At 35.4% G+C, this 22,940-nt stretch overlaps 2 protein-coding genes across 2 annotated transcripts; one reads left to right on the top strand and one right to left on the bottom strand.

The window, feature by feature from the left end:
* The first annotated feature begins 20,197 nt into the window (after positions 1–20,197).
* On the top strand, positions 20,198–21,355 carry LOC113313512 (inactive protein RESTRICTED TEV MOVEMENT 2-like). The gene is made up of 2 exons (XM_026562297.1): positions 20,198–20,379; positions 20,747–21,355. Exons 1-2 carry the CDS (start codon positions 20,271–20,273, stop codon positions 21,283–21,285), a joined length of 648 nt encoding a protein of 215 aa, XP_026418082.1. The 5' UTR covers positions 20,198–20,270; the 3' UTR covers positions 21,286–21,355.
* Positions 21,356–21,441: 86 nt separating this feature from the next.
* Positions 21,442–22,132, bottom strand: LOC113312328 (mavicyanin-like). The gene is made up of 2 exons (XM_026561092.1): positions 21,964–22,132; positions 21,442–21,870 (listed from the first exon to the last, which is right to left on the bottom strand). The coding sequence occupies exons 1-2, from the start codon at positions 22,130–22,132 to the stop codon at positions 21,557–21,559; spliced, it is 483 nt and encodes a 160-aa protein (XP_026416877.1). The 3' UTR covers positions 21,442–21,556.
* Positions 22,133–22,940: the final 808 nt, after the last annotated feature.

The raw sequence follows: 22,940 nt of genomic DNA, 5'->3' as shown, positions 1-22,940 counted from the left end.
AACTCTAATATACATACGTTGCCTTTTTTCTACTTCAAAGTTGCGAAGGCTTCTCAAATCCAGATTATAATGCTGCAAAACATGTAAGTTCTTCAAACCCAGTTGCATTCGTTGTTGTATCTCACATCTAGTAGGTTAATTTTGCTTTAATTGCAATTTTGAATTTAGGGTTTATGTAAAAATCAGTTTTAGGGTTTCTAAAATTGAGGGAGGGTGTTGGTTTAGACATGTAGGTTCTTGAATTTCGTTACATGCTGCTATTTTAGGATAACAGTTTGAAAGGAATTTTTGTTGAATGTATATGTAAATTATTGAAAGGAATTTTAGGCTAACTGTTACATGATTTTTTTTTCCAGGAAAGTGATTGAAAGGAATTTTAGGCTAACTGTCCTAAATCAGATTGCCGGGATTGAAGCTGGTAAACCATTGTATGTGTTGAATGTATTTGCAAATGATATTAACTTTGATGGGTTTATTGAACACTTAAGGAGTAGGTTGAATTTGTCTAAGGACTACAAAATTGAAATATTCTGGGACAGTAAGTTACTAGTTGATGCATGCGATTTCTTTGAAATGTTTAAATGTGCTGAGCAAGATGAGGATGGATTTGTTATGTTAGATTTGTATATAAGTGGTGGTGAAGATGCTGATATGGATGGTGGTGGCGGGGTTCATATGGAAAGAAGTTGTGTAACTAATCCTAGATTCAGAAAGAAGATGACACCAAATATGACACCTAGAAGAAGTCCAAGACTGCAAGAGAAATCAAAGAAGCAAGAGAAGTTAAAGAAAAAGAGACCTACAAGACTACATTTTGAAGATGAAGCTATGAACTAAGTTGAAGTTCAAGTTAAACAGGCTAGTGTGGTTGATAACCAAGAAGTAGTAGATATGATTGAAAGTGAAGCATCTAAGAATGCAGATAAACTGGAAGTTACACTTGGTGACGAAGAAGATCAACCAGTACAACTCCCAAATACAGCTGTAGATGAGTGTAACCCGGATGATAATTTTGAGTTTGAGTATAAATCAAGTGATGACGAAGATAAAGGGAGGGAAAAAGATGTTGAAGGGTATGAGATTGATGATGATGGGTATTTTCTTTATGATTATGCTGATGTAGAAGTTGAAGAAGATGTTGAGGGGAATGGAACTGATGATACTGAGGCCAATCGTAATGTTCTTGGAAATGATGATGTGTCTGCAAGTAGTGATGTTCCTGCAAACGTTGACGTGCCTATAAATATTTATGTTCCTATAAGTGGTGATATACCTGCAAATGGTGATATTCCTGCAAATGTTCTTGCAAATGGTTATGTTCCTACAGATGGAGATACCCTTGAAGTACCTTGGACTGAAGATATGGAAGCTGAGTGGCAATTTTATTTTGGTGGTACAAATGCTGAGGACCCGATAGATTTGTCTATGCTTGAAGAAGCAATTCCTGAACCTACTCCTGGTGTGTTGATGAAGGGGATGATTTTTCCAGATAGATATGCTTTCACAGATCATCTTAGGTATTATGCAGTGAAGACGAAGAACAATTTTAAGTACAAGAAGCTTGACTTTGAAAGAGTTGTCGCTGAGTGTAAGAATAAAGACAGTCAAGGTTGTAACTGGGAAGTTACTGCAAGGAAAATACCAGAAGAGGCTACCTTCAGCATCAGAAAAGTTGGTGAAGAACATAGTTGTGTTGGTCCTGGAGATCATACGAATCCTGCTTGCAATGCAAGGTTTGTAAGTGAGTATTTGAAGAAGAAACTAACAGCTACGTCAACAATTCCAAAGGCACGGGAGATAATTGATGACTGGATATGGCCAGCTTTTGATACATATGTTCCATATTGGGTTGCAAATGATGCAAGGGTAAGACTTTGTGTTTTTTTTAAGTTCTGTTCAAGTTTGTAGTTAAATATGTCAAGCCCCTCCTATGCAAGTTTATAGTTACGTCTTACATAGTAGTTTTAAAATTATTTTGCTCATTTGTGCAGAATATGGTTTTACAACACTTCAATGGTAGTTATGAGGAATCTTTTGCAAAGATTCCGAATTTGTGTTCGGCAGTTACAAGTCTCAACAATGATAGCATCGCCACATTTACATATGATGAGGTGGATGAGACATTTGAGACTGTAACTGTCTGCTTTAATGCACAAATCCAAGGGTTCAATAATGGTTGTAGATCAGCAATTGGACTGGATGCAGCTCATTTGAAGGGAAAGCATGGTGGTGTTATGATGTGTGCCACTGCTTTGGATGCACAAAATTGTTTGTTCCCCCTGGCCATTATGATTTGCAGGACTGAAGACTATCCAAACTGGTACAAATTTTTGAAGGATTTGAAGCCAAAAATTGCGCATAGGAGGGGCTTGACCTTCATGTCTGATAGACAAAGGGGTCTCAGAGAATCTGTAGAAGAGTTGTTCCCAGAGGCCAATCATAGATTCTGTATCAGGTATCTCTTTACACCTGCTACATTTTAGAAATTCTGTTTTAGTATAGACTTGTTTGCCAACAATATAACATATGAATTTTTTTCCCAATGTTTGATATTAGACATCTGTATAAGAACTTTAAAGTTAAGCATAACGGTCCTAAGTTGCTGGACCTAGTTTGGAATGCAGCTAAAGCTTATAAGAAATCTCATTGGAAGGTGCATTTATAAACTATTAAATTATTGTAAACTATTAAATGTTTTTTTTATCTACTGACTATAGTACTAACACATGTGAGGTCACTACTGACAGCAACATATGGATGCACTGAAGAAGGTTGATAAAGATGCATGGGAGGACTTAATGAAGGAAGATCCATCATGTTGGGCTAGATCTCACTTCCCACATGATTGTGCATTTGAACACATCAATAACAACTTTTCTGAATCATTTAATGCAATGGCTACCAAGATTAGGGACAAGCCAGTTTGCAAGTTGCTAACCATGTACTCTCAGATGGTTATGTTGTTGTTTGCCAAGAGAAATGCAGTAGCTGCCAAATGGAAAAGTGGTCAACTAGTCCCTGCTGCACTCGATCTAATTAAGAAGATGACAGATAACATAAGCCAGTTTAAGACTAGTCCTTCACAGATATTAAAATTGTATGAAGTTACTAACAGGGCCACAGGAAAAGTGTTTACAGTTGACATTATTGAAAAACTTGTTCTTGTATCCAATGGCAGCTCAGGGACTTCCCCTGTCAGCATGATGTGTGTGTGTTGGTCACCATGAGACCAGATTGGCCTAAGTAAGATGTTTGGTTGAAATATTTTATTTCATTGTTTGTATTTGATTGAAATATTTGTTTCATTATTTGTACTTGTCTGTTTGGTTGAAACTCTAAATTTTGTGCTTGTGTGTTGTTGTGATATTGCAGGTACTGTAGTAAATACTACACAATGGATTTTTATAGGACCACATACTCCTGGGCAACTACACCACTAGGAAACATGGAAGACTGGCCTGAGGTTTGTTTATTGAGAACCTTTTATTTTAAGAATGTTTTCATTTTATATTCTTATCTTATTTTCATTATTTTGTCCTTTAGTAATTGTTTTAGTCTATCCACTTTGGATTCCTTCTTTATAGATCTGTAAATGAGGCAAAAATCTAATTTCCTCTATTTTCTAGTTTTTTTTACTTTTCTTCTACACTTTCGAACTGCATCTGTTTTTCTTGCACACAGTGTGAAGGAGTAAAGATCAAACCTCCACATTTGCTTAGAGAACCAGGCAGGCCTTGTGTCAACAGGAAGAGGTCCTGGACAGAGATGAACCCCGAGAAGAAAGCGAGACACTGTCGTAAGTGTGGTGGTTCGAGGCACAACAGCAGAACATGTAAAGGTGGTGAGGTTGGATCCAACCCCAAGGGAAAGAAAGCTAGAGTTGAATGCGAGGTGAATGGAAGTTCATTTACAACCACTACCTCAAAACCAAAAAAGATTCCCACTGGAACCAAGATCATAAGGAGCAGAGCAAGTGATTCTGGTAAAAAGACAACCTCAAGGAATGCTTCATCTTCTGAAACTGTTAAAAAGACTACATCAATTGCAACAACTAAGCCAGAAGGAAAACAACCAAAGCCTAAAACTGCTGCTACATCATCTAGTGTGAATGTGTCCATCAGAAACATCAACAAGGGCCCTGTGAAGCAGACCATTAACAATTTCAACTATGATGCAGGTTCAAAGAGGCAGAGGAAGCCTACAGTCCAGTTTGATTTGTAAGCTTGATCAATGTTCATTTTGGTGTTTAAATTCGATTTAATCTGTGTGAGAAGCAACTGTTGAGATAGTGTGTTGGACCAATGTTAAATTATCTTTGGTTAAATGTTTGACAGTACTACTAGAACTAGCCTAACTAGTCTTTTGTTCTTTCTGTGTTAACATCTCAAGATTATATAAAGACAAACTTGATTTCATAATTTCTTTTATTTGAATTGTTAATTTTATTATGTATCTTAATTTTTTTCTTAACTTCCAATAAAAGTTTCTCCACAGTGGAAGTAGGATGATGATGAAGACTTTCGATAATTTTTCTATTAAATAAGGGTAAAAGTGTCATTTCAAGTATCAAGGTAAAAATAGACCGTTGGATTTCATAACACGTGGCTATCATCGACATAATAGGTGACGTGGCGCTCATTTATATGCTAGTTGACGTGGCGCTCATCCAACGGTCGAGGGAAGAAATGTCAATCTGTCGCATGTGTAAGCCCACACATGTGGGATGCTAGCCACTTGACAGTTATTTTCTCTCTCTAGGATAGATTCACTAATTTTTTCCGTTATGGGATAGATCCCCAAACGAATTAGTGAAAATGTGACATATTCCCAATTTTATCACATACAAATATATTGAAAGCACACATGATGCCTTAGCAAATCTGGTCATAGGAAACCTGATCACCACATTATTCACACACAATAATTATCATTAATCAAACAAAGGAAAACATGCACGAACCCAACGCAAACGACCTGAGCGCATTTGAACCACAAACTACTTTGTGGTTCCAAACTTTTTGATCAACTCCAAGAGATCATCCATACAATACTTCATGTTATCCTTATCCTTTTGAACTTCATTTTTATAAGTGTCACACTCAGCCTCACACTTAGCCAGTTCTGTTGCTAATTCTATTTCCTTAGGACTAGGTTCCATGGGAACAGACCCCCTCCAATATATGTAACCTCACAATAAGGTATCTTCGTAACATGTAGACCATAAAAGGGCATGTTCAGTAACTTACATGACCAGAACCTTACTGGCCGGGTCATGTCAGGCTGGTAATTATTATTTCTATCTCGAGGAAAAGTTATGGGAAGCAATTTACCTTGGTAGTTAACGAGACAGTCATATTTGTATATGAATTCTGCCAACGCATCAAAGTCGCTCTTCTTCCAGTCAAAAGAATGATCGACCAAAGAGAGGTAATCTGGGACGAAACCCACTCTAGTGAAATCAAGATTTGATGCAATAGGATCACTGTAATTATCATGAAGCCTCCATAAAGCAATTTGACCAGTTAAATTAGCGATAAACAAGCTAGGGTCCTTATATCACGAAGTCGACATACTGACCGAAGAGGGAAAAGGAGAGTTTTGAAAAGCTTGTAAAGGATTTGAAAGTAAAGAGTAGGTTTGGAAAGATTTCCTATTTTCCTTGTAGTGTTAACAAGAACATTAGGCAGAGTTTATATAGCAATTGAAGGCACCAACTAATTAGTAAACTAATCTTCATATATATCTTAATCCAGTCCGGGCTGGTATTATTTATTCTTCAAATGTTTATGAATATATCCATTGCATTATTGTGCTAAGCTTCACATGCAGTACGTTGTTCTAGTCGCTTGACTCGAGTCCATTTATATATTTGCAGGAATCTTCCTGTATTTTACCCGATAAAATTGAACTTTATCTCTACATAATGATTAATTTGTTGCGGACATCTATACGTCTTATGCCTACATACAAACTGGTTAACGCGGTTACATAGTTAATTTAATCAGTTTTGTTGAGAATAGTCTTCTTGTACTGCATAACATAAGATCTTACAGTTAATTAATCTTTTGGGTCATTATTTTTCAGGGTGAGATTGACGCGTTTTTTGTGGTATAAAGATGTCATTTGTGATGAGTCATTTGTGGTATAAAGATGTCATTTGTGATGAGTCAAATATAACTACCGCTTCTCGGCATCATCCGATAAATGCCCACTTTTTATCTAAACTAGAAAGTAACCCGTGCTTCCCACTGGGAAACTATATTTTGATTGCTGTCCGGCTCACAATTAGTTCAATATCAAGCAACTGCTCGGTTGTCGTAATTTATAACCAAATTATACTTTGTGCTCAGATGTATATGCCAACTATTCTTGTCACAATATGATCCATCTGAAAGCTCGTACAAAATTTAGACTCTTAAATAATGACAACATTCTCAAATATTTATCAGGCATTTATTAGTATTAGCAGCATATAGTTGAGTATCAGATAACATGCATTGTCCCCTTAGCACGAAATAAAAGATCACTGTATATGTAAGAAAAAAAAACAAATTGGTTGACAGCAATGAAAACAACATGAAAATGGATGAACTGATTATTACATGGAATGAGGTGAAGTTGGGGTGGTTTTAGCTGGGTTTTCCGGTACCCATAGACCGAACTTTCAATCCATTGTTGACAACCCGTTCGCACTGGGTTACATCTCTTTGGGACTGCAATATTTACATGAGATAATCGCACTGGGTGTCCATTGATGTGTGGCTGCAACATTTTCATGAGATATAATCATCTCTAAGGAATATCAGAAGTTTAATTTACATAAGTTTGTTACTTGTGTATCCAAATATCTCTAATCCTTAATGTTGAGGTCGACTGAATACACTTTGGGTGCAGAATCTAGAATCAATTGCTTTCATATGTCCACCTGAAATTTAAATTAAGATATTATCATATAACGTCGATAGAGCAACCAAATAAGGAAAATAATTATATAAAAAAAAGCATCAAAGGAGCAAGACGACAAATTGATGCAAGTCTAATCCATCCCTTAAACATTGCACTTACAATACTGAAATTCACATTTGGACTATAACAAAAATGTAACAAAGCTAGGGAGTCATCGACTTCATAATCATTCATAATTGGAAAAAGCATAAACATTTAGACCAGAGCTCTATAACATTTAAGAAAGCCTAATCTTCTTTGTTATCAGATTCAACAATAAAACATGATATGCAATTTTAGGTATGTTCTTTCTCTTTTCAAGTCAATAATTCTTAATGACATTGCCAACCAAAACCCATATTATATTTACTGGTAGCTTCGTATCTTTCTAAATCTCTATACTTTTCAACAACTTAAACCAAAGTTTTCATCCTACTTTCCCCCTACTAAACTACTTTCTTCATCATTTGTCAATAATTCTTAACACACATAAGCATCACAAAACAAATAGTGAAAAATAATAATCCATCAAAACATTGTGTTTCGAAATAGAGCATCTAAGACGCATTTTCAAGTTTCCTTCCAATTAATTCAGTACTTAATTTTTGAACGGTGAAAACTGCCAATTCTCATTCAAGGGAAATAGATGTGGATGTTTACAGAAATGCATACAAATAAGTTGGACATACACAATGCTGTGAATTCACTAACCTTCTCTTATCTCAATGGCTCTGCCATTAACAGTTTCTCCAGTTCGATCTCCATTCCTGTAATTTTAGTTTAGCAACTGCATAAGCATCACTCTTAAGCGTGAGAGATCTTATATCTCCTAACGAATGGCAGGCATCCACTATACAGATAGGAAATGAAAATTGTGAGAGATTTTATATCTCCTATAAGTTTCAACGTTGGGAAAATAAAAAGAGCATGAAGACATATATGGACTATACCTGCAGGTATCAAATGTAACTATGCATCCATTTTGGTAACTAACAACTGCACTGAACATACCCACATATCTATCGAAAAATTGATAAAAGCCCACAAAAATATTAGCACAGCGGAACTAAAATTTCTTAATCAAATTTGAATAACAAACAGGTGATATATTCTCAAAGCAAATAAAAGATGATATGTTCATCTTTCTAAATCTGAGATTAAGTATTAGATAAGAAGAATCACCTAGGACTAATCACGGCAAGACTATGACTCAGCACAAACAAAAATCAGAATTAAGTCCAAATGAGAAGGAGAAGCATTACCCTTGATCGGTTTCAGTTTTTTTTTTTTTTTAAATATGAAAAGTAAAATCAAGCATTACCTCGGTTGGGTAGTATGATTTTGTGCATTAATTGATTCAGCACGAATTAAGGTTGATTTTGTTCATCCGAGTATCTAACTCCTGCAAAATATAATGGAGCCAAATGTAAAGATAGGTGTGAAACCATACAACAACGAATAGGCCATTAATGCAAAGTGCAAAAACTTTTTTACTAAATCCATTTAACAAATACTTTAAGTGCAACAGATCTCTAAGCAGGCCTCGGATGAAACATTATACCGTAAATCCAAATTCCATTCAAGAATTGAAATTAGATGTGGAATAAAAAAAGAAAGAGTATTAAAAAAAAAAATAAGAATAGTTACCTGAATCTTAGCCTCAGAGTTATCGGCTACATCACAAAACAATGGAATTTAGGATAAAATTCTGCCTAACATTTTAACAAACAGTTTAAGTGTGTTAGGTTTGCTCTTTGAGAATAACAAACAATTGAACATGTTGCTTATCTAGATCAACCTGAAATCAAAAGTGTGAGAGATATTGTAGATATGTGAACGAACATACATAGTACTACCTGCAATATATCAAATGTTATAAGAAGAACAATGCATCCGATTCAGCTATAGGACTACCTTTATTTAATATCTGCAGAGCAATGAATCAATTGAACCAACCATATCAATTGAAAAATTATGAAAAACGCACAATAACAACAGTACAATGGAACTGAAACAAACTAAAGAGAAACCAAACTAACCTGCATATGAACTGAAAATTCCACTTTCATGTATGAACTAATTCAGGAAGAAGATTTGGAAAAGAAAAGGAAAAAAAAGGTGAGGGTTAGTTTTGATCATGGTTCTTTTTCCTCTTCACACGAAGTGGTCGCAGAAGTGGTCGCAGAAGTGGGCTTATTGCTTGAACGGTTAGTTTTGATGGAAGTGGGTTGTAAGACTATGTGTTAATTAGCGTGGGGCTAGAGTGAATGAGAAAGATCAATTCTTCAATACCCACACCATAATTGTCCACGTCATTATAAAGTGGGGCCAGAATGAATGAGTATTGAGTTTCAATTATCATCTTGTTGGATGTCCAATTGTTAAATTCTGGACTATAATCCCGTGGATCAGGCAATATGTAGGAATTTCAAGGTTATTATTGGTTAGGTAGATGTACTTTTGTAAGATGAAACCAAGTCATGCCTGGTTTAAAATTGAGCCTCGCCCTATGTCGATCTTAAACCACATAACAGAGACGGGTGATCTAACAATTAAGTTTTTTCTTTGCTCCATCTTGAAATGTTAAAGTAATATTTTTATAATAGGCTCTCCCATTGCGGTGTTGCCGAGAAGCCATTTTAATAACCAATATGGCTTTTGAGTTTTTGGCATCCGGTGGTGTGGAATACGACAAATAAATCACTTGCAAGCGATAAAAATAAACAAAAAAATGTCTCCAACATACAAGTTATTTATTCATCGGACTAGAATGCAAGCAGCAAGCTAGCTGAAGTGGTTCATATACATTGACGCCTGGCCAAGCAGTTTCAGAAATTTTAAATCTCTTACGTTATGCAGATTATAATGGATTATACATGCGTTTGGTAATCATTATAATAATTGTTTATTTTAATTATAATTGAAAAAATCCATTATTTCCATAAACATGAAAAAGATGTTTTGAAAATTTATTATAATCAATTATTTTTTCCAAGGAACTTAAGTTGAAATTTTTCTTTTTATTTTCTCTAAACTACCAAGAGAGAGACAAAAAAAACAACATATGACTAAAAAAACATCCTAGATCATTGTTCTTTCCTCTCCTTTTTGTGATCATCATTCTAAAAAAAGTGTTTGGAAAAATTTGTTTTTGTAATGATTATATCAAAATCATTTATGATTATCTATAATCATCATAAATAGATAATCATAAATTTTACCAAACAAGACTGTTACTAGTCAGTAATCATTTTAAACGTCCTTGCAATTGTTCATGGATGATAATGTCAATAAATTTTTAATTTTTTTTTTGAGATTCTCAAACTCTTTATTATCGGTTATTGGTTAGAGACTTCCAAAAAGTCTTTTAAATGCTCATTTTATTGAATATGGACATTGAACTCATAGATCTCTAATTTTTTAGAGATTTCGAGAGACTTTCACGTGAAAATATGATATTTTGAGAGACTTTGAAACTATGTTTTATTCATTTTTCTTTTGCAACTGGCTTTCTTCTTTTTCATATGTACCGAACATCTAAACTAATGATTATGAGGTAAGAAACGTGTATGTATCATTTATTTGATCCAGATGATTAATCAAGCTACGATATTTTAAAGTCAAACAAATCTTATTGTTTTTATGGAGAAGGTTGATCGGAGACTAAACATGTTTATCATCAAACTGATATCCAAAAAAAGAAGACTCAACTGCTACCAAAGATTTCAAACCATTGAATTTGCTCAGTAGCTTTTATAATGTCATATCTAAGATACTTGCTGAAAGAATAAGATGGTTATTCCAAAGCTCATTTCTAACTCTCAAGGTGCATTTATTAAAGACAAGAAAATTCTAGATGGGATTCTGGTTGCAAATAAATACATAAATAGCAGGCTACAGCAAGAAAACCTGGAATTTTGTGTAAGATTGATATGGAAAAAGCATTTGATAATGTCAATTGGAATGCTCTCTTTGGAATTATGAAGAGGAGTGGTTTTAGTGAAAAATAGATTTCATAGATCAAATGGTGTGTTACAGGTGCTCAATTCAGTAATTTAACACGATTTTACAAGGAGACGGAGGGATTGTTGCATCCGGAGGGGCAAATAAAAAAAAACGATGTACGGAACAACAAGAACAAGAAAACTAGTAACCGTATTTTCAATCCCAAAACCTTCTCAAACAGATTCAAATCATCAACAATTCAGCAACATATTAACACAATCACATCAACAACAACTAAAGAAAAGAACCCATCAAGAACAAATTAAAACAACCATGCATCCCAAAGTAAAAACATCCAAAGTAATTGAACTTTCCCAACAATCTAGAAAAACTACCCTCAGAAACAATAACCTTAAAGAGCTACAACTCATCTTCCAAATCCTATCTTCTCTGATGGAAAACAAAAACTGAAAAGTGAAATTCAAGGAAAAACTAAAAGATCCTAATACCCCTCATTCTACCCTCCCTAACTTTCCCATCTCTATTTGCTCTCTTAATCAACCTTGCTGGTTCCTCCTCTTACACTGGCATAAAACAAGATTGTCCACTCGCTTTGAAGATAACCTCTTCTTGGCCTCCTCCTTCGATGCTCTCCCGTTACTCTTACTGCGTAGTGCTACGGAATCATCCTCTCCATCAAGATCGATAACCTCATGTTCTCCAACCACAGTTCTCAAGAACGTTGGCCATGGCACCAAAATCAAAACACCATCGGATCTAGCTACTATATCGATACTTTCTACAGAAACCCAAGTGCTGAAGATTGGAATGGAGTATTGTGATTTGGATCTTTTCATGATTACAATAGCAAATTTACTCAATTACTGGTTTCAAAGACTATTGTGCTTTGATAAACTTGCAGAGATTTATACACAAAATCCTAATAGCCAATTGTTTCAAATTCCTCTCCCTAGACTGCATAATAAATCATCTCAAGCTAATTAATTTACGCGTTGAAATTTCTTTCTCGATTTCCCTAACAATCGTGTCTTTTGATTTTTCATGCAATTGGTTTCTAGAGAACGACATATTTCTCCGACCTGAAAGCCCAATGAACTGCCGGTAACTTCAACTATCTCTACAAACCTCCAAAAGCTGCTGTCGCATTCCTCTGTTTGTCGATAAGCAAGACACACAAAAATACAAATTTTCTAGAAAACACCCTATAGCAAAAAACCAAAACACCAGTACAAACCCAACTCTTCATAGAGTCACGGTCTGTACTTACACCTCATGTCAAGCCACTTTCACATCAGACTTCATTAAATACCCAAAACAAAATTCTACCCACAAGCCATCGACCTGCAACCCTGAAATGGAACAGACTGACTACTATGAAACAAAAAGAACAAATACCAAAAAAAATTTAACCATATCCATAGCTTATACAGATCAGAGAAACCCCATCAACCAAAACAACATAATAGTGTCGCTTCTCTTCTTTTTCTCTACCCAAAAATCAAGCACCAGGTTTTCAAAAACTGGTCAAAACTCCCTTATCTCTTCCACCCTCATAAAAAGCCAAACCCAACAAATAATAACCCAGTTGTATGTAACACAACACCAAAATTTTTAAAAAACCAGAAGTATCAACTATTGTTTAGCTGGGAAACAAACTTTCACAGAAACACTCAAGCTACATCTTTAATGGATTCCTCCTCAGCAAATGCATCAGTAGAGGAGTTGGCTGAAGACATACAAAACAACTTAACCATTCTTGATTACCTAAGGCCTCTGGTCATTCTAAACAAATCTGATCTCAAACCAAAGCCGATCCAGGATGACAAATGGAGTGCGATTGGTAACCTGCACAACAATGCAAATGTTACGATCTCGGAAGCTTCAAACTACGCAAGAAAGCACTGGAATCTAAACAAAGAAGTTCAAATATCTCCTTACCAGAAAAGGAAAAACTTTTATCACTTCAACTTCAACCATGCTCAAGACATCTTGGCTGTCAACTACCCAAAGCCATGGCTCATCAACGACACCATGCTATCGATTATACAAATCCCTTTTGAAGGACCTCACAAAATCAAGGAAGCTGAATTTGAAAGAGTCTTACTAAACATAACAATGAAGAGAGTTCCGGTGGACTACATCACTTACAAATCTCTAGAAGGAATAGCAAAACCATTTGGTAAATTGATTCTCTTCAAAGACCCTTATGGCAGAGACCTCTATGAAAAGAATGTAGAAACTATATATGGTGGAAGTAGAAGTCACAAAACGACTCCCTTATGGATCTGACTGCATGAATGAAGGGGTTAAAACATGGATTGAATTCTCTTACTCCCTTCACCCTTTCAAGCTATACCAGTTTTGCAGAACTCTGGATCACTCTAAGCAAATATGCAACCAAAGGAGAAGAGACATGCTAACTGCAAAACTAGCACAGGAAAAACAAGATAGACATAATCATCTGCAAGCGCTATGCAACTCAAGAATGTTATGCGAACCAACTTCATCAGCTTTTTCTCTCGCTGAACAACATCTTAAAATCAATCCCTTTGCAGTTTTAGGTTCTCCTTCGATTCAGTCTGAAGATCCAAAGGCAGTAACTACTGCTCCTGCTCAAATCAAGGAAATACCAAAAAACTTAAAGTTTTCTCTAGGAGTGGATAAGCTCCATCTCAACAACCTGCAAATTAATCAACCTGATCAAGAAAAGCAACAAATAATTAGAGGTCAAACTTCTTAGCTAGCCTTCAAATCCCATTCTATAGACAACTACAACTATAACCCTTTTCAACACCGAGCCGTTACGATCCCAAAAACTACCCCAATCAATCCCGTTTCACCTTCTGAACCAAATTATCCACCAGGATTTGAACCAATTCCAAAAAACAAAACCCAAAAAGAATAAAATAGTTCTATTCTGGTGCCAAAAACTAGAAAATGGACCAGGAAAAACACCAACAAACAAACCTCTCCTTCTCCCACTGAATCCCTTCAATCGAGTTTCGAATCTAACATATCTGGTAAAAGAAAAATCTCAAATCCCAATTCATCCAATAAGAAGATCAAACAAGCTTGCTCTAGTGTTGTTTCTACTTGTAATAGAATAGAAACTGAAATCTCGGATCCCTCTAAACCAAAATTCAACTCAGGATCCTTCCCAAACCCTAACTCTGGTATCAAAAAAAAAACAAAATCACCAAACCCAGAAAGATGATCAAAGGTAACAATAGGATGACAAATGAGACAAAGGAAGGAGAAAATTATGTTATTCCTGAAAGCCTTTTGCTAAATCGATTGAATCTTTCTCCTCTCTACCAAGTCAGAAATCCTCCTCACTCCTTAAATACTAACCATGATTTGCATAAAATTTTCTTATTGCTCTTGATGTGTGTCTTTGATGAATTTTTGTCTACCAATTCCTGCAAGTTTGTTAGTAACTATGCGCTAAAAACTCTCCTTATTTTTGTTTATCCCCAAGTATCCTATTTCTGGCAGTTTGTTAAGATTGTATCTTGGAATTGTCAAGGTTTAGGAACTCTTTAAACTAGGAAAAACCTCAAAACCATAATTACTGAGTAAAACCCCAACATAATCTTTTTATCTTAAACAAAAAACCAAAATGATTTTGTGGAAAATGTTTTCCACAAATTCAGCTATTTCAACCATTCCTTCTGCCCTCCTGTAGGCCCTGCTGCTGGTGGTCTTGCCTTATGCTGGGATAATAGTATTAAGTTAGAAATTATTCACCAGGACAAAAAACCAGATTGATTGTCTAGTTTGGTCTCAAAAACTAAATTCTGAATGGCTCCTCACATGTATGTATGAATCTCCTCACAATGAAAAGAAATAGGAATCCTGGTCTCTAGTTCAAAAAATGTCTAACATAGTTAATGTTCCTTGGCTCATAATGGGTGATCTAAATCTTATTCTTCATCCTAGTGAAAAAAGAGGGGGAAATGTTCCTAATAACTCTAAAATCAGAAAATTTAGAGACATGTTTAACCTCATAGGAATGATAGACCTAGGCTTCTGTGGCTTCCCCTTCACCTGGTCCAGTCAGCAAAAGGATGGTAACCTCATTGAAGAAAGATTAGATAGAGGGATGGCCAATTATGATTGGACCACTAACTTTCCTGATGCTCTGATCAAACATTTTCCCCCTATAGGGTCTGATCACTCTCCTATTGTCCTAAATACTGACCCAAATATCAGTAAAGGTTTCCAACCTTTCAAATTTTTTGGATTATATCTAGAAGAACAAAGCTGTAAGGATATTATTCAAGAGGCTTGGAGTTTTGACACTCCAGGTTCCTATGCTTTCAAATTAATCCAAAAAATAGCTGAGGTTAGAAGAGATATAAGCCACTGGAACAGAATTTTTTTTGGTAATATTCAAACTAGCATAAAAAACCTAAATTCCACCCTAAAAGATCATTTAGATAAAGACAATGCTAAACTCAATGACCCAAACTTCCTAAAAACTAAGTCTGAGTTGGTCAAACTCTACAACTATGAAGAAGAAATGATGAAGATAAAAGGAAAGAAAAAATCCATAGCCTTAGGAGATAAAAACAATCACTATTTTCATCTAAATGCTTATATCAGACAAAGAAGAAATAACATTGTTGGTCTTTTTAATGAAAATTCTGAATGGATTGAAGGAAGAGAGCTAATAAGCTCTTGCCTTACCTCCCATTTCTCCAAACTGTTATCTACTTCCAACCATGTCATAAATGAGGACATAGTCAATCTAATACCTACAACTATCACTGACACTGACAATGTCAAACTCATGCTCCCCCCAACCATTGAGCAGGTCACAACTGCTCTTTTTGGCATGTCACCAAATGTCAGTTCTGGCCCGGATAATTTTCATGCCTGTTTTTTCCAAAAAAAAATGGGATCTTATTCATAAGGATATTATGAATACCATCACTGCTTTCTTTTCTAGTGGTCATATGCTAAAACAAATCAACAAAACCTTCATCTCTATAATTCCTAAAGTTCAACATCCTTTTTTCCCTAGTGATTATAGACCCATCAGTCTTTGTAACATAGTTTACAAGATCATATCAAAAGTCATTGCTAACAAAATGAAGAGTTTTCTCCCAGCCTTAATCTCCCCATACCAATCTGCCTTCGTTAACCAACGTCAAATTTCTGATAACATCCTTGTAGCCCATGAAATCTTCCACTCTATGAGGAAAAAGAAAGGAAAGATTGGCTTAATGGGGATTAAGCTCTACATGGCCAAAGATTTCGATAGAATGGAATGGAGTTTTCTAATAGATATTCAAAGTAAAATGGGGATCTGCAAAGATTGGTGCAACCTCATACTTCAATCCATTAACACCAGTACCTCTGCTATCATGGTGAATGGTAGCTCTTGCTCCTTTTCAAACCTACTAGGGGTCTAAGACAGGGAGATCCTCTATTTCCCTGTCTCTTCATATTGTGTATGGAGTCTTTCTCTAGGACGTTAGCTAATGCTGAAAATCTAGGGAAAATATCTGGTTTTAAACATCTCCTCTTTGCAGATGACTGTCTAATCTTCTCAAAAGCCACAATTAGACAGAGCAAGAACCTCCTTGAACTGTGGACAAATTATGGCAAATCTTCGGGCCAAATGATTAATATTCACAAATCTGGCATCTTTTTCTCTCTTAAAGTCTCAGGTACCCTCACCAAAGATATTTTTAACATCCTCCATGTCAAGAAAAACTCTATAAATGACAAATACCTAGGTGCTCCTCTATTTACTAATAAATCGAAGATAAAATCCTTAAAACATGTCTCTGAAAATATGGAAATAGGCTTAAGGGTTGGGGCTCCAGCAGGTAGAAACCTGATGACTAAAACAACTTGAAACCATTTCAGTTTACACTATGTCATCTTTCATTGTTCCCAAGGAAATAACCAAGAGAGCTACTCGTATTATGAGAGACTATTGGTAGGGTAAAGATAGAAAGAAGGAAGAATTCTATATAAAAGCCTGGGACAACCTGACAAAAGATAAGGAAAATGGTGGTAATGGTATGAACAATATGAGAAAATGGAATCTATCATTAATAGCCAAGAATGGGTGGAGACTTTTTCACCAACCTAACTCCTTATATGCCAAGTCTATGAAATCTATATATCATCATAATTCTAATCCTTTTCACTCCACCTGTGATGTGGGCGCCTCTTGGGCTTGGAAAGGTATTCACAAGGGCATCAAACTTATCCAAAAGCGCTGCATTTGGGAAGTTGGGGATGACAGATCCATCAACATCTGGAAAGATCTCTGGATTCCAGGACAACTAGTGCCTTTGGAACCGCTTCATACCCCTAGGGACAATATCCCTAACTTAGTTTGTGAATTAATTGAAAATAACCAATGGAATATTCCCCTCCTATTAGATCACCTTCCTGAATCTGTTTTGCCAGTTGTGTTGACTAATATGTTATTTTTGCGAGCAGTCTTTGAAATCTTACCTGCTGTCTTGTTTGGAAATAGGGAAAGACTCTTCAAACGGTTCACCTGGGTTTTATTAAGGTTTCACTGCAGTTTCTGACTTTTTATGCAATATCCATGGGTTGGATGTATTCTGGAGTTGTAATCTTTGATTGTGAACTATTTATAGGATTGCAGTCTCGTTATAGTTGTAACTCTTGTAAATCTGGTATTGGCTTGGTTCCTTTTATCGTTGTTATAACCTTTTTCCTTCAAAAAAAAAACAACTAATTTATGGAAGTTTGTTTGTGTTTATCTTATTTGGAGTACCTTTTGGCTCCACATTTGATACATCTACTAAATAAACTCCATAAAAAACCGATTGTTTCAGAAAAAATAGAAAATGAAAAACGAAAGATTATTTGCATTTTATTTAGAAATAAACTGAATATTTATTGGTTCATTTTCTGGTTTTTGTATATGAAACAAGTTTTTCATGGTTCATTTTCCAGATAAACCAACATTCTTACACAAATCGAAATCCTGACTCAAAACATAAATCTTTTATTTTTGCAACTCATTTCTCAGATAAATTGGATATTTTTCTAGTAAATTTCTGAATAAAGTGTATATTTTTTGTTTTTGATCGATCAAAGAGGAAATTCATTGAAAATGGGGTACTTAAGAGGGGTATCTCAACCCAATGAAAACAAATAAAAGCAACAAGAAAAGGGAGCCGAAAGGGGATTCAGCAACCCAAAAAAAAACCAAATCAAGATTACAAAGGCCGGAATAAAGAGTCCCAAAGTGCTATCACCGTATTTTCCGTTAGACCTAACATCCTTGTGTTCGACTCCGCCCAAAAGAGCGCTTGGAGTTTAACATTTCTAATGAGGCTTACCAAATTTTTCTTTTTCCTTTCGAAGACTCTTGCATTTCGCTCATTCCATATACACCACCATATTGCAATCGGGATATTATTCCATATTCTACTAAGTCTTTCATTTCCCAATTAAACTTCCAAGATTTCACCGTTGTGATGACATTTGAATCATAAGTCCACCGAAATTGGCATCCTTAAACAAAGTAATTCCATATTCTTCGGGTCCTCCAACAATCATAGAATAAGTGCGAGCTAGTTTCATCATTTTCCTCGTAAAAACAACAAACACTTGAAATATCCATGCCCCTTCCTATAAGTTTATCCGCCGTCATTACCTTATCATGAGAAATGAGCCAAAGAAAGAAGCTTATTTTACAAGGATATTCACGACTCCAAACAACATCGATTGGAAATATTGGTTCATCTTGTTCTCCTTCGTTCTTTATACCATCCTTCACCATATGGTGACCATGTTCACTTCCAACCCAAATTCGACTATCCAAAACACCTTCTTGAATAGAGATGGAAGAGAGAAGATTAGATATTGTGGAGACTTCATTTGATATGATTTGAGGGTATCTTTCTCTAGACATAAAATTCCACCTTATACCACAATCCCTAACTTCATACATACTAACCACCACAAACTCTTTGGTCCTTGAAGCTTCATACGCCAAAGGAAACATATGACATAATCTTCCATCACTTAGCCAAAAATCTTTCCAAAATCTAGTTTCCTTACCCGGCCCAATTTTGAATTTAATATTCTTGTTGAAATCTTCTAGCTCTTTATAGATATTAAACCGCAAACTACCTCCTTTTGATCCCTTGGGTTGGAGAGTTTCCCATCCAGTGGATGTTTCACCAAAATTTTCAACCATCAACTTCCTCCATAAAGCATTTTTCTCAAACCCAAAACGCCACCACCATTTGTATGGTACATTTCTTAAATGAACTGTTATCCATACAAAAATCCGATCCAACTGGCTTGAAACAAAAATATCTGATTATTTGCGATCTTAATAAAGTGGATATTGCATGGTTATGTCTTTAATGAACTGGTATTTCATGGTTCATTTCCTAAATGAACTGATATCGTTACTTTAAGTTCATTAAATGAAGAAATTGATTTAAATTTCTTGGTCCATCTCCTAAATGAACTTGATATAAGCTTTTTGGTCCATCTCCTAAATGAACTGGTATGTTTATAGACGTATTCCTTAGCAATGGCCTGAAAATTAACATGATGGGGCAGGTTTGGCACCACTACCATGTTTGTTCGGAGTTCATCCTAGGTGGATTCAGATTTTATAGTGCTTTTCCTCCACACGACTAATTCCTCATCAGCAGTTTTTCCTTTTCCAAATTTCCTTTTTTTTTTCTTTTTTTTCACTTGGGTATCTTTTAATTTTAATTTGCGATTTTCAATTCACAAAATTGGTTAAAAAGACCAAAATCAACAATTCATGGGTGAAAAGGACATTTAGATTTTGATACTGTTTAAATGGACAAAAATGTAAAAATAGTCAGGATGTAAACAGTTTCATCCTACCCATTTTCAAATACTTTTTCTTATTTTTAATTTACATCAGGATGCATCCAGTTTCATTATTTCTATTTTTTTGGTGTCCATTTCACCCATACAAATTTTCAATTAGCATTCATAATTGTACTTTGTCGAAAAATTAGATTACCCGAACTTTAATCCAAAATAGATTCTAGAATATTGTAACCACACATTTTTAAGACAGAATATTACTTTGCCTATTGCCATAGATGTTCACCCTATGCATTCATGACTTGCATGGGAAACCTAATGAAACAAACAAAACATAACCCATAGAAACCAAACACGAATAAATCCCTTTTCAAAGCAAACCCAAAGTAAAGAAAACCTTAAAAAAGATGTGAAATGAGTAGTATATAAACAAACTCATAAGAGACTACTCTTCATCCATTCATTCAAACATCTTCTCATTGTAACAGCTATCAAACAGGAAAGAAAGAAATCAAGTTCAGGGCTTTCATAATTTACTCATCATGGACAACAAATTTCAAGCTAACTTCACACGTTCTTATGAAGATTTCGAGCCTGTATTCAATTGGGTCAGAGAAGAAGGACTAGACACACTTGTGCTTCATCTTCCTGGTAACTATAATCAACTACAATCACCATATTTATTCCACCAATTTTATTTGTGTTCTTTCTGCCAAGTAATGAGTCCTATACTTTGGAGTTTTGGACACACCGGTGAAATGAGAATCTTTTGCTCAGGGTACCTTAGGTGTAGGGTATAACCATATTACAAGTTACAACAAGCCCAAAGACTGTGCAAAATGATCATCTTTGGAATCATATTCTTTGCCTGTACTAGACACTTACTAATGGTTTAAAACTGAAAGGTCAGGCATTTGCAATATGCGATCTGTCGGCTTTTATGCCCTATAGGCGGCAACATATCATACCTTAAGATACAATGTAGTTAAATGATCTTATTAGATTTTACTTTGTGCAGGTTTTAAAAAGGAACAACTTCGAGTACAAGTAGATTCTCATGGTAACATGAAGATCTCAGGAGAAAGACCCTTGGAAGAAAAAAGATGGAGTCGATTCCGCAAAGACTTCCAAGTACCAACCAGCTGCGATGTAAATGAAATCCACGCAAAATACATCGGTGGACTTCTCTACGTGAAATTCCCCAAGAATATCACTCAAGTCACACCACATGATCAATCTGCATTTTCACCGCAACAAACTGCCAATGGTGAAAAATATGCTGATGAGAAAAGACCCGGTAAAGATCAAGTAACAAGCATTGGTAACATGAATAGTGGTGGGACAATTAGCGGAACCTCCACTGGTCAAAATAACGGCAGTGGCGGGGTTTGTAATTTGGCGATGCATAAAAAACCAGTTGGATTTTTTGGGACGTTGAATAAGCATAGGAGACTGGTTTTAGGGGTGACCGTGGTGGCGACGGCAATGGCAGCTATTGGTGTTTATGTTGCTTGTAGACTCTCTTCATCTTTTGGAGAAGATGCAAATATGAATTAATCAAGCCTTGTAATTTAATTGCATGATTTTATGAATTGAAAAATAATACTAATAAAAGTGAATTTTAATTCATTTTGCGTATTTAAGCTATAAATCATAACATATAATCTTCAACAAAAGCAAATTTCAAACAACAAATTAAAATCCGCTCGGACCTTTATTTTCCTTACAAACACTCAAAATAAAACATAATACTAGAATAATTGAAATGACAAAGAATCACACCATAATTAGTAACCCGCGAACGAACGACGGTAAGGCTTTCGATCAATCAAACTGCAAACATGGCGCCAATAGCAACCATAGCGATCAGAACCATTTGATATCCGGATGCTAAGATCCCGTTGGCCGAACTCGACGGTGAAGGTTGTGGAGCGGCGCCATCTTGGACAGTGATGAATAGCTTTTGTCCCTGAGTGCAATGTTGTTTAATACCACAGATGTACCATTTTCTTCCTGGGGTGGCAAGGGTAATCACATCATTTCCAGTGGCGAGAGCTAAGCTTGGATCTGGTTTAATGCACTCATTGAATCCAGTTCCATTCACTTTGAGAACGTTGTGAGATCCAGCCTCATACTTAAATACTGCGACAAAAAAATAGAGTTATTAGTTTTTTCTAGTTTTAAGTATAAAAAAAATGTAATGTAATGAAATTAATAACGTTTCTAATAAATTACATAAGGTATCTCCAACGTAGAATTGTTTGTCTTTAGCCCATGCTGCATAATCGAAATTGTTGTTCCAGCCACTGTCATCGCCGACTGTGTAATCAGTAGCCGACGCAATGGAAGGAAGCATAATCGTAACGATAGCGAGGATAAGGAAAAATTGCTTGTTAGCAGCCATGACAACAAATTAATGAAAATGTATTAGGTAAAATCTCAAAGAATATGGTAAAAATAAGTGGCTTTTGAATTCAAGATTGGAGTTGAGTTTGTTTTTTTTTGAAGCATGGAATTGAGTTTGTTGTGGTTTAAGATACACTAATCTTTGACGTATTTATAGTTAACCTTTGGCACTGATATTAACTAAACTCGGCAATAATCATAAAGAACCGGCCCTAGTCGGCAGATTATACCAAGTTCCAAGTGTTTTCTTAGGCTGCTCCGTAACTACACATGTCTTGTAATTATCACATATTCAAGGTATAAAAGGTATTAAAATTAATTAATTATTCTCCGGAGTATGATTAATAGATAATGGTTAAAATTGGATTATTTGCTTATCTTTTTGTGGAAATTGGGGACTACGCATACTTAGACAATTGTTAACATCGTTTATGAGATCAAATCAATGCTCAACCTTGTTTACTGGCCTGCACTTTTAGTTAATTTTTGGTTATGCATTCAGACTTCTTTGCAGTAGAAGGTGGCTCCGCAGATGAGTTCATCGTCAAATGAAAAATTGATCCGTTTAGCTTGAAATATCAATGCTTCGAAAAAAGATTTTTCCCTTTAATTTTTTTTTTTTTTTTTGGGAAACATCTCCAATACAAAAATTTAAAATCTATTCAGCTTAAGAAGTGTGGTTTAACTTTCTTTACCGAACTAAACAAAAATCTTTAGATCTTTTCATTACAATAGCAGATATAGTTGTTTCTTAACTTTCTATACAAGCCTACTGATATTTTTCTCCCGAGCTTTTGGAAACACGG

This window comes from Papaver somniferum, chromosome 9, assembly GCF_003573695.1.
Source record: "Papaver somniferum cultivar HN1 chromosome 9, ASM357369v1, whole genome shotgun sequence".
Taxonomy (NCBI): domain Eukaryota; kingdom Viridiplantae; phylum Streptophyta; class Magnoliopsida; order Ranunculales; family Papaveraceae; genus Papaver; species Papaver somniferum.
The sequence above is the reverse complement of the archived record's forward strand: the minus strand, read 5'-3'. Positions and strand labels throughout refer to the sequence as shown.